The sequence below is a fragment of the Apodemus sylvaticus genome, chromosome 10 (genome assembly GCF_947179515.1).
Source record: "Apodemus sylvaticus chromosome 10, mApoSyl1.1, whole genome shotgun sequence".
Classification (NCBI taxonomy): Eukaryota; Metazoa; Chordata; class Mammalia; order Rodentia; family Muridae; genus Apodemus; species Apodemus sylvaticus.
This window is the reverse complement of record NC_067481.1, coordinates 108,427,117-108,439,940: the sequence shown is the minus strand read 5'-3', so window position 1 is coordinate 108,439,940 and position 12,824 is coordinate 108,427,117. Positions and strand designations below refer to the sequence as shown.

The 12,824-nt window shown below is 43.6% G+C and overlaps 1 protein-coding gene across 1 annotated transcript; it reads right to left on the bottom strand.

Moving 5' to 3' along the window:
* Positions 1–6,693: 6,693 nt before the first annotated feature.
* On the bottom strand, positions 6,694–12,172 carry LOC127693928 (uncharacterized). The gene is made up of 2 exons (XM_052195211.1): positions 10,288–12,172; positions 6,694–10,078 (listed from the first exon to the last, which is right to left on the bottom strand). The coding sequence occupies exon 1, from the start codon at positions 12,048–12,050 to the stop codon at positions 10,500–10,502; it is 1,551 nt and encodes a 516-aa protein (XP_052051171.1). The 5' UTR covers positions 12,051–12,172; the 3' UTR covers positions 6,694–10,078; positions 10,288–10,499.
* Between the last annotated feature and the right edge of the window lie 652 nt (positions 12,173–12,824).

The following is a 12,824-nucleotide window of genomic DNA, read 5'->3' as shown; positions in this document are numbered from 1 at the left end:
GTCAGTAAGAAAGAAAAATGAAACTTTTGGAAGCTGTGTAGAAATTACAAAATAAAACTATCTTCAGCATCTTGTTAACCTGCATAGCCAGGCAGTGGTGGTGCATGCCTGTAATCCCAGCACTCTGGGAGGCAGAGGCAGGAGAATTTCTGAGTTCGAGGCCAGCCTGGTCTACAGAGTGAGTTCCAGGATACCCAAGGCTATACAGAGAAACCCTGTCTCGAAAAAACCCAAATCCAAAAAAAAAAAAAAAAGTCAATAAAACTGTTTTGTGTAGTTACCCCAAAATAAGCTTGGACCTAAACTAACCACTGAGCGGCACTCTCTGCACCTGTGTATAAGCCTTTATGGTATTAATCTGCCCTTGGGATAGACATCAATATAAGAGAGACACCTGCACCAATATAAGAAACTATTTGTTTGGGGGGCTGGAGAGAGAGCTAGAAGGTTAAGAGTACTGACTGCTCTTCCAGAGAACCCTAGTTCAATTCCCATCACCCACACGGGCAGCTCAGAACTGTCTGTGACTCCAAGATCTGACACGCTCACATAGATATACATGTAGGCAAAATTATACCAATGTGCATAAAATAAAAGTAATTTTTTTAAAAAAAGAAACTATTTGGAATAAGACTTCCATTTTGAGTAGTGGTCCAGTAAAGTTTAAGTTCCCAAGACCTCCCTGGAAACTGACATCCTGCTTGGCAGAAAGAGACATGCACATGGATAACTGGCATCCTGGTTGGCAAATTACATGAATATTAGCAAGGCAAATCCCCTTCCACAGTTGAATACCCCAACCAATGGGGGCAAGATAAATGTACAACAAAGACATGTTCCTAAGGAAATCCCCTATCCCTAAATCTTGATTGATGAAATAACTTGGCACAGATGTTTGTGGATTTGGGATTTAAATCCCTGGTCGACCAGTTCTGGGGTGTGTGCTCAATTAACTATCCCTATCTGACTGAGATCAGTATTTGTGTGGTTTGTGAGATTTCTGGACCCCAACAGTAAGCTGCCACTGGGCAAAGACTGCCATTGCTCTGACTACAGACAAAATGCTGTCCCAGCCGGGCAGTGATGGCCTTTGATCCCAGCACTTGGGAGGCAGAGGCAGGCAGATTCCTGAGTTCGAGGCCAGCCTGGTCTACAGAGTGAGTTCCAGGACAGCCAGGGCTACACAGAGAAACCCTGTCTTTAAAAAAAACAACAACAACAACAAAAATACTGTCCAAAATAGGCATAATGTAGGTTAGTTGACTGCTAAACTCTACCAAGACAGGATAAGCAGCCCTTTTTTAATTCCTGCTTCTCCAAAGGTGTGTCAGATATACTGGGCCAAAAGGTGAAAATAGATGCTCCAACATTATAGAGGCAATTCTGGAGGACTGTTCAGGCAGCCAACTATGTCTGTCATTTCCATAATTTAGAAGCTGCTTGCTCTACACTTATTACATACTTAGATGATATTTATTCCTTCACAAGTCTCTGATGAAATTGAAGACTAGATAGTTATGGTTGCAATTAAGCTTAAGTTATTTAGGACTTAAGATGATGTTTTGGGGTCTAGAAGATATTTTTTTTCTAAGAAAATATTTTTAGGTTAGTAATATGTTATGATAAAAATGATTTAGATATAAAACTCTGAACTCATCATGACAGAATAGATGATATAATACTTTTCTAAAGTTGTGAGATTAAGTGGACTGGACATTATGAATGTAAATACTACCTAATAATTTTTATAATTGCTTTATATAAGTCCCTATTGTATGCTGTTTCTTGTACATTAGTGCTCTATTTACACATATACCTACTTGCCAGAAGAGGGCATCAGATCCCACTACAGTAGGTTGTGAGCCACCATGTGGTTTTGGGAATTGAACTCAGAACCTCTGAAAGAGCAGCCAGTGCTCTTAACTATTGAACCATCTCTCCAGCCCTGAATTTTTATTATTATTATTATTATTATTATTATTATTGTAAGAGAAAGAACCATTGTATTTATACAAAAAGGGGGAAACATTGGGGCTTGGCCCGGTGCTGCTCTGTATTCAAATGCTAAATACTGGTTCCTAAGATCTGATTACCCCCAGATCCTCATGTATACCAAGTGATGCAATGTAAACTTTGTTCCCCAATTTAAAACTATTAGTAAATAAAACTAGCAAGTCAATTGCTGGAGGAATTAGAGAGAGGTGGAGTTTGAGTTATCAAGCTTGGGATCATAGGTAGGGATCATGAGAGGGGGGAGAGAGATAAAGAGAGGGAGGGAGGAAGAACAGAAAATAGGGGAAGAATAGAAAAAGAGAACAGGAGGTCTCCACTACTCAGGATGGACCAGCAGCACAGGCCAGAGTGAAATGCCTCCCTGGGATGCCATACTGCTGGAGCAGAAATAACCCAAAAAGTTTAAGTATTTAGGGAACTCAGTTGGGGTATTAGCCAGACTAGCATTAGAAAATTAGATTAGGGATAATCCCCTAGTAATTGCACCGAGCCTAATAAGTAAATCATAATTTGAATCTCATTCATTTGAAGCTAGCCGGGTAAGCATACTTTATACTAACTTACATAGTGTCCCTGTATCGCCTCAAATCCTTAGTCCTCCTAAGTGCTTAGAGTGCCTCTGCCTGTTGATTTTGTTGGACTTTTAGTGTGGTTTTTATTGTTTTGTTTGTATGTTTGTTTCTTTGAGACAAAGGCAAGTCTGGCTTCAAGCTGCTTCTGTAGACTACGCTGGGTCTGAACCCTTGATCCCTCTGCTTCCTCCTTCCCTCCAAGGGCTGGAATTCCAGGTGTGCACTGCTACACCCCACCAGAGTTACTGTTAGGTTTGTTGGCTGGTTTGCTTAGTTGGGTTTTTTTTTTTAAGATTTATTTATTTATTTTTTGTGAGTACACTGTAGCTGTCTTCAGACACTCCAGAAGAGAGATCCCATTACAGATGGTTGTGAACCACCATGTGGTGCTGGAAATTGAACTCAGAACCTCTGGAAGAGCAGTCAGTGCACTTAACTTCTGAGCCAGCTCTGCAGCCCCCTTGTTTTTGTTCTTTTGCTTTGTTTTGTTTGGTCCTGACATTCAAGTCAAGGGCCTTGTGCAAGCACATCCTCTGCCACTGAGATACGCGCCAGCAAAGAATTGCTTTTATGTTTTTGGATTTTGTTTTGTTTTGTTTTGTTTTTTGAGACAGGGTTTCTCTGTGTAGCCCTGGCTGTCCTAGAACTCACACTGTAGACCAGGCTGGCCTCGAACTCAGAAATCCGCCTGCCTCTGCCTCCCAAGTGCTGGGATTAAAGGCGTGCCCCACCACACCCCGGCCTTTTTTTCTCTTTCCTTTTTTTTTTTTTCAATAACAGGCTTTTAACCACTGCCTACTTTTGGCTTTTAAAAATACCATCTCAAGTAGCCCAGGCTGGCAATCTTCAACTGTGACCTAACTTAGGATGGTCTTGACTTTTGATCCTACTGCCTGGATTCTCCCACGTGCTCAGATTACAGAAATGCATCATCACATCTAATTTCCTATACTTTTAACTTATTTTTAAAGCTGCAACCAATTCTTTTTCCTATCCTATATCCTTTCCTATCCTACATCCTATCCTCAGCACTGTTTACTCCTTAATGTTCTTGCTATGCAAGGTAAAAATGAAGGGTGAAAATGGCTTCTTAGAGACTGCATCATAATCTTCTAAACAAATTGGCACTTTATAAATCAATTTTGACTGAGAATGTAACTCAGTTGGTAGAGTACTGACCTGATATTCAGAAAACCCTGGATTCAATACCCAGCACCATATAAAATATGATTGGTCACAAATACCTTTAACTCTAGCACTTAAGAAGTACAGGGAAGCCAGGCAGTGGTGGCGCACTCCTGTAATCCCAGCACTCTGGGAGGCAGAGACAGGCAGATTTCTGAGTTCGAGGCCAGCTTGGTCTACAGAGTGACTTCCAGGACAGCCAGGGCTACACTGAGAAACCCTGTCTTGAAAAAACCAAAAATCAAAAAAACCAAAAAAAGTACAGGGAAGGGGCTGGAGAGATGGCTCAGTGGTTAAGAGCACTGACTGCTCTTCCAGAGGTCCTAGGTTCAAGTCCCAACAACCACATGGTGGCTCACAACCCTCTGTAATAGAGACCTGCTGCCCTCTTCTGGTGTGTCTGAAGACAGCTACAATTGTACTCATATACATAAAGAAATAAGTCTTTAAAAAAAAAAAGTCGAGTGAGGAGGCTCAGAATTTCAGGCTCATCCTTAGTTTCACAGTTCAAAGAACAAAGGCCTAAGAACATGTCTTTTTTTTTTTTTTTTTTTTTTTTTGGATTTGGTTTTTTTCGAGACAGGGTTTCTCTGTATAGCCCTGGCTATCCTGGAACTCACTCTGTAGACCAGGCTGGCCTTGAACTCAGAAATCCAACTGCCTCTGCCTCCCAGAGTGCTGGGATTACAGGCGTGCGCCACCGGCCAAGAACATATCTTTAAAAAAAAAAAAAAAAAAAAAAAAAACCTACAATTTTTGGAGGTTTCCTCTTGTAGTTTTTTTTTTTTTTATGTATTTATTTATTATATGTAAGTACACTGTAGCTGTCTTCAGACAGCCAGAAGAGGGTGTCAGATCTCTTTATGGATGGTTGTGAGCCACCATGTGGATGCTGGGATTTGAACTCATGACTTTTGGAAGAGCAGTTGGTGCTCTTACCAGCTGAGCCATCTCTCCAGCCCGGAGGTTTCCTCTTAAAGCATTATACAATTTTATCTTTTACTGTGTGAGTGTGAGTGCAGATGCATGCACCTTTGTGTGTTTTTGTCAGGCTTACACAGTCAGTATTTTTCCTGCTGAGCCATATTGACTGCTTTATTATATCATTGTTTGAGACAGGATCTCATTGTGTAGCTCTGGCTAGTCTATGAGAACAGCTGGCCTAGAACACATAGAGATCCTGCCTTTGACTCCTTGAGTGTTCAATTAAAGGTGCATACCACCACAACTCAGCTTGCTATACTAGTTTAAAAGCTCACTTTTAGTCAGGTATCATATTTCCTATAATCCCAGCTGTTCTGCAGGACATAGCAAGAGCCAACCTGGGTAACAAAGAGACACACGTACAAAATAGGCCTACATGCTCATGGGAGCACTTGCCTGGCATGGACAAGGCCCTGGTTTGGACGCCAAGTACTAAAGAAATTAAATATACAATCAAAGATGAGACTGGTGGCACATGTCTGTAATCTTACCACTCAGGAGGCAGAAACAGGGCAATTAGTTCAAAACTAACTTCAGCTATGTGAGACTTGTCTCAACACAAAAATTAAAAAAAAAAAAAAAACAATGAAAGGCTAATGAGAAGCCAGGCGGTGGTGGTGCATGTGTGTAATCCCAGCACTTGGGAGGCAGAGACAGGCAGATTTCTGAGTTCCAGGCCAGCCTGGTCTACAGAGTGAGTTCCAGGACAGCCAGGGCTACACAGAGAAACCCTGTCTGGGGGTGGGGGGAGACTGATGAGGCCAGCGAGGTCTGCCCTGGATGATGACAGACAGGGAGGTCTGCCCTGGATGATGAGGTTGGGAAGATCCACTCTGTCGAGGACTTCAGATCCTATTGACCTACTCAGTTCCTCTTCACCTTCAAGACTAATTTTAAGTGATTAGTAGAAATGGGAAACTCTAAAGTTGTAAAATTACATACCTAATGTGTTACATAACACACTAAACATGTTAATCCTTTGTGACATCTTTTATAATGAGATTGCAATCCTAGTCTTTTTCTGGTGAGTTTTTGTTCTAGCTGTCCTGGAACTCAATATGTAGACAATACTGGCCTCAACCTCACAGAAATCCACTTCTGCATCCTAAGTGCTGAAGTCAAAGACGTGCTAATATGCCAAACTGCAAAGTGGTGTTTTCATTTTATATTTTTAATGATATTTGCATGTGAATTTTATTTGTATACATGTTATATAGGACATTATTTTTCACTCAGGTTTCTGGATTGTTTGCACAAGTCTATATTTTTACACTTTATTTTAAATAAAAAGTCATTAGAATAAGAAAGTGCATATGGTTTATAACCCTGGTAATAAACAGCACTATTACTGGCAGCTGGGAAACTGCCTCCAGTGCTGAAGCAAGTACAGGCAGTATCACACAACACTTGGCGTAAGCAGTGTCTGCCTGGAACAGGTCAGGACTCCAGAGAGAAGTTTCTACAACAATATAAGAACTTGTCTTTTGTATCAAGTTAGCAGTTAAGTATGTAGAAACATTGTTAAGTTCTGGAACAAAAAGGGCAATTGTACTTGAGATGGTAGTTACAAACATGATAATCTAGAATAAAACCAGACAACAAAGGCAAGGGATGGCCTTTCCATTCTAGCCACCACCAAAAGTTTAAGTAGAGAAGTTGTCACCAACTGACCTGCAGTATTACAACTTAGTACACTTAGGATGCATAGCAAAAAAGGCTCCTTAATAATATTGGCAGGGTCTCATGTGGCTCTGGCTGGCCTCAAACTCCCCATGTGGTTGAAAATTACCTTAAACTGATTCTCCAGAGTGCTGAGATTATAGGTATGAACCACCACACCTAACTAGTAATGTTAATATGAAAGGAAAGTGAGTCATATATCCCATATAACAAATTATGCATCAATTCCAACTCCTCTACTTATGACTTTGAAAATTTTATTTAATCTCTTAATGTCAAACCATCATTTAAGTGGAGATAACAGTGTCCAACTGTGATAAATGCCTGAGTCACCTCTTGTGCATTATAAACATTCAATAGCTATTATTATTAATAAATACATGTGTGTTTTTTCAAAGATGATACAAACTGAGGCTATCAAACAAATGAAACACAAAGATTCTCATGGTCTACTGGATAAGGAACAGATTTTTTCCCCCATTTCTTTCCTATTTTTGCTTTCTTTTGTTAAAACTCTAGCCAGGCGGTGGTGGCACACGCCTTTAATCCCAGCACTTGGGAGGCAGAGGCAAGAGGATTTCTGAGTTCAAGGCCAGCCTTGTCTACAGAGTGAGTTCCAGGACAGCCAGGGCTACACAGAGAAACCCTGTCTTGAAAACCAAAACCAAAACCAAACCAAAACAAAACAAAACAACCCCTCTAACTCTGCCTACCCTGTGCATGGAATAAAGATGTAAGCCCACTGCTGCCTGGCCTCCAAAAAAACCACAATTTAAAAAAAAGTATTTATGTGCATGTGTATTTGTACCTGTTCTATGTCCTGTGTGTGTTTGTACCCACCAGGGCCAGAAGTGGGCGTCACGTTCTCTGCTGAGCTCTCCAGGCCCTCCTCTCTACTATTTTTTAAAGAGCTTCTTTCCTTTTTCCATGGTCTCATCCATGGTCTTCCCCAAGTGAACATCGACTTTTGGATCCATTTCAAACACCCCTCACACAGCCCTCACTGGTGTTATACTGTATTACACTGTCTTGCATCCTGTTTACAGTATTGACTGTGTTACATTGCATTACATACTGGATAGTGTACACTGTATTACACTGTAGGAGTTATTTCAGTGTCTGTGCCTCCTGTTGGTTGGAAGTCCCTGACAAGTAAGGAACTTGTCAAACACACTGACTCAGAACCCACGGCAATGCCTGGCACCAGCTACAAAGAACACCAGCGTTTGGCGGGTGAGCTAATTATTTAGAGGGCATGAGAGGCTCCTCCTGTCAAAAGGCTGACTTCAGGCATCCTCATAATTATCGTTTGGATTCAGAAAACAAAAACTACAACATTTCTGTTGGCAAGATCTGCATCTTTTTATTCTCATGTTTATCTTGTCCCTGGTATTTAGCGTCTAACGTCTAAGACTCACTTAGATAATAGGAACTAGCTGCATCAAAGAAAGGAGGCGGGAAGTAGCCATTTGAAGTAACACTAATGTTGCAGGAAATATCAAAAAAGGGCCAGCACGTTTGTTCCTGCACATGGGCCAGCAACTCTCCACCTGTCTCAGTCCCACCAGCTCTGTCTCTACCCAGCAACGCTCTGGCAGGGCCTGAGTTCCAAGTTCCTCTCACTGCCACACAACAACCGTCCACCCCACGGCCAGCCACCACAACACCCAGCTACACGGTAAAAACAAAACTCTTGAAGCTTATAATAATCAGATTTATGTATCAATACATTCTCAATTTACAAGATCCCAATACAGTAATTTCAGAACCAACTGATAATGATAAGAGCTTTATCCCAATTATTCTGAACTTATATCATAACTACCTATGGCTGGGTAAAGCCACGCTGCTTCACTTCTGCCTCCCATCTTGACCTTCTCCCTTCTCCCTTCTCCTCTGAGACTCTGTCTCTGCAACTCTTAGCTCCGCCTCCTGATGCCCTAGTGTAATTGGACAGGGAAAATCCTACAACATGCTAAAGTCCTGGTTTTCTTCTGTTTTTGAGAGAGTCTCGCTATGAAGCCCTGATGGCCTAGAACCTGCTTTTGTGGACCAGGCTGGCATCCAAATTTTAGAGATGATGTCTTCCTCTACCTCATGAATGCTGAGATTATAGGTGTGCACCAACACATTCAACCCAGCCTTTCCCTTTTAAAATTAGTTTTGCTCATAGTTTTACACACACACACACACACACACACACACTCACACACACACTATTGTATCAGACAAGCAAGCACTGTCACTGAGCCACTCCACTAGAGCCCAACCCCCTAACTTTTTAATTTTTGTTTCTTGAGACAGGTTGCCTTGATTGACCTTGAACTTTCAACACTCATCCCGCCTCTGCAACCCAAATGTTAGGATTATAAGCATATGTTACCATGCCCAGCTTCTCTCTCTTTCGATAGAAACATAAGTAATTGGACATATTTTATATATTTATAAATATATTTATTTATAAATTAAATGTTATTTATATAATTCAGTTGTTCAAACTGTATAAAATTCAAGAGGCCAAAATGCCTGTAAAGATTTATAAAACTCTGTGAGTTCAAGCCCAGTCTGGTCTGCATAGTGAGTTCTAGGATACCCAAGGCTAAATAGAGACTCATCTCAAATAATAAAAGATTCACAGAATATATATTTCTAGAGAAGAGAAACATACATTTCTTAAAGGAATTTTGAAGAAAGTTGTAAGAAAATAATAACTGCTGCCTAATATTCAGTTCTTTCCATTATTGAACTAAATGTAATATATACATGTATATATGTATATATGTGTATATATATTTATATATGTATATGGGGCTAGAGAGATTGGTGCCCAGTTAAGAGCACAGGCTGCTCTTCCAGAGGACCCAGGTTTGATTCCCAGCACCCACATGGAGGCTCACAGCTGTCTAACTCCATTTCCAGAAGATCATATGCCCTCTTCTGTCCATGGGCATCAGACCCCCCCACACACACACCCCATCCCAAAAAAAAAGGTAAAGAAAAAGAAAGCTCAGATGAGGGTGACAGTGCATACTTGTAATCCTGCCACTACGGAAGTAGAAGGATCAGGGTCTGAGCCCAGCCTGGTCTACATGAGGTCTCTGTTAATAGAAAGGGCATACCTTTAATGCCAGGATTTGGGAGGCAGAGGAGAGGGGAGAGGAGAGAGAAAGAGGAGGAGAGAAAGTGAACTAGCTAGCTCAGGTGCAACACGTTCACTTTAGAGCCATCCAACTTTTCTTATGCATTCAAAGCTTACCTTTACATTGTACAAATGTTTTATTTCGATGATTTATTTAAACAGCAACAATCACTGCTGTAAACAGGAAATTAATATCACTTGGCATTAAGTAGAAGTGACTCACTGAAAAGTGTATGAATATGAAGATTAATGGATAGGATTTGCCTTGAGCTTTAAAAGGCATTTGGAAGGGCACTGCCTCCAATAAAAGGCAACCTCTCTGACAAAAGTCAAATACATTGAAATTACTTCCTCACTAAGATTCAGTGTCACTTGGCGTTATGTCCATGTACAAATTAAAGCTGTCTTCTTCCAAGAGAACCCTTACACAATCCAAATCCTCCACACATCTCCAGACCTTATGGCTTCCTAAAAGAATAGCATTCCTCTGGCTCCATCCTCTAACCTTAAACAAAAGGAAAAAGATTTCATTATTCAATACAGTAGGCAAAGCCTTAGTCTCAACTACTCAAAGAACTGGTCTCAAAAACATCAAAATGGCTAATCCCTGAAGTCCAGGCCACTTTGTTCCCACTACAGGAATTGAGAAAGCCACTAGAACACTAACAATAAAAAGGGTAATAATGTTGGTAACTTTTTCTCCAAGCCACTTACTTGGCAAAGGCTTTAGTAGACATTCAAATGGCTCATGTCTGATTCCTATTAGAGTGACTTTTCCTCACTGTCCCCAAGGCTGAAGGGTTTCCAGAACTGTCACACTATTGAGTGTCTGAATCTATGGCCTTACTGACAGGTGATGAAGGGTCAGGATGCTCCTGAGTTAGTTTCAAGCTGGGTGCTGGGAGAGTCTCCAAAGCTTCAGCATTTTAGTTCTTAGGAACCTTCTGGGCAGATGAAGGTCTTTGAGAAGTCTGGGTTAAAGAGGCCTGGGCAGACCCAGGTGGCACCACAGGAACCCCCTTGGCCAAAGTATGGGTCTTAGAAGTTTTATCAGTTTCAGGAATTTGAGAAGTAGGAGGAAGATTCTGGAGATGGCTTTGTTGGGCTAGAGATCCCTGGATTTGGCTCTGAGAGGTCATGGGTACCATAGGGAAACTGTCAGAGGGCCTGGGTACTAGGAGGTGGCTCTGGCTTTCTACCCGTTCCAGAGGGTAGATCTGAGAGGCCACGCTGATTTTAGAGCGCTCTTGAGACTGAGTGTCCACAGGCACACAGCTTTCAGAAGATATAGAGGGCCGGATTTGGCTCTGAGAGGTCACAGGTATCATAGACAAAGTGTCAGAGGGCACGGGCACTATGAGGTGGCTCTGACTTTCTGCCCGTTCCAGAGGGTAGATCCGAGAGGCCATACTGATTTTAGAGTGCCCCTGAAAGTAAGGGTCCACAGATACAAAGCTTTCAGAGGATACAGAGGGCTGGATTTCGCTCTGAGAGGTCATGGGTACCATAGATAAACTGTCAGAGAGCACCAGGAGATGGCTCTGACTTTCTACCCGTTCCAGGGGGTAGCTTCGAGAGGCCGCGCTGATCTCAGAGCGCTCCTGAAAGTAAGGGTCCACAGGGACAGACACATAGCTGTCTGAGGACTGGAGGTGTCTCTGAGAGATCATAGAGAAACTTCCAGAGGACATGGGCACCAGGAGGTGGCTCTGACTTTCTGCCCGTTGCAGAGGGTAGCTCCGAGAGGCCACGCTGATCCTAGAGCGCTGCTGAGGATGAAGAGAATCCACAGGCACATGGCTGTCAGAGGACAAAGCCATCTGAGAATTGCTGTCAGACGCCAGAGGGTAGCTCTGTGAGGTCACCGAAAAGACAGGTTGGCTCCTAGAAGTACAGATGGAAAGAGGGGTATGGGCAAGGACCAGAGGCAGGCTCTTAGAGGCCTGGACTCCGCTAAACTGGTTCAGAACAGACTCGAGCTTCCCTGGCCGTAACAACGCTCTGCCGCCCGCGGTTCTGGCGTCGCGGCTCCTTTCCAGCCGGCCCGGGTCGGTGGAGCTGATGCTACTGGTCCTCTGGACGACCCGCGGGTGGAGTCGGCGCCGCCGCCGCCGGCGGATGCGCTGAAAAGTGTTGGAGACGCTCCTGAGGGTCAGCGAGAAGCGATGGCTGCCGCTGCGGTGCACCCCGCCGTCGCGGTGCGAAGTCTCCCTCAAGGGGTCTTCCGGGAGCGCCTCGATGTTGCCGGTGTACCAGGAGATCCACCACAGGAGACTGACGAAGACGATGATGGAACCCAAATAGAGCAGCATGTCGTAGAACAGCAAGTTGGCGAAGACGCCAGTGAACAACACTGCCACACCCACCGTGTCGAAGGCGACGCCCAGCCAAAAAAAGTGACTGCAGCGACCCAGGGGCCCGGACCGCATCTCCGCAAAGTCTGCGGTCTTTTGAGGAAGCTCCGTGAGGCTCAACATCGTCCACGCGAACCCCGCCAGAGGACACCAGGCCCAGGGCGCTGCCTCAGGCGGGCTTTAGCCACTCTCCATGGCAACGCAAGGGGCGGGGCGGGAAGCCGCGTTCGGCTCCACACCAGGAAACAGCGGAGGGGCCAAGGGAACTGCGCGTGCGCAACGCGACCTGCTGCCCCTTCTACGCTTGCTTGCGCAGTGTTCGCCCTCGCGAGCGACTTTTCTGTTTGGGATCCTCAGGTGTAACGTGAAGGAAAATTTACGACCACGAAACTAGCGGTACCTGGAGCGAGAACCTTCTCCGGGGAGGGTGAGATCTTAAGTGTAACTTTCCGCAACCGCCTGAATGAAGCTTGGCCTCGGGTGCAGTTAGCATCTAGTGCTGTTAGGTCTGAACTCCCATCTTCTCAGATGACTTGATAAACTTGCCCAAGGACCTAATAGACGCCATCACTCCAGTTTTCCCCACGTAGTGTAGAGGCTGGGAGGGAGAGGGTAGGCTGAAAGGAGAAAAAGGCGTTCTGAGAGCTGACCTTTGTGTGTTTGCACATTCGCTAAGATGGATTTTAAAATATGTGGTACATTTTTAAATAGATTTAGGACTGTAGGTCAGGCCACATTTACTTAGGCCTATAGGCACACGCCACCACACTTGGAGAAAACTACTCTTAAATATTTTCAAAAGTATAGATGGAGCCAGGCAGTGGTGGCGCACGCCTTTAATCACAGCACTTGGGAGGCAGAGGCAGGCAGATTTCTGAGTTCGAGGCCAGCCTGGTC

What these genes read in the sequence shown, in the direction of transcription:
- LOC127693928 (XM_052195211.1), bottom strand. Translation starts at nt 12,050, where the DNA reads ATGTTGAGCCTCACGGAGCTTCCTCAAAAGACCGCAGACTTTGCGGAG.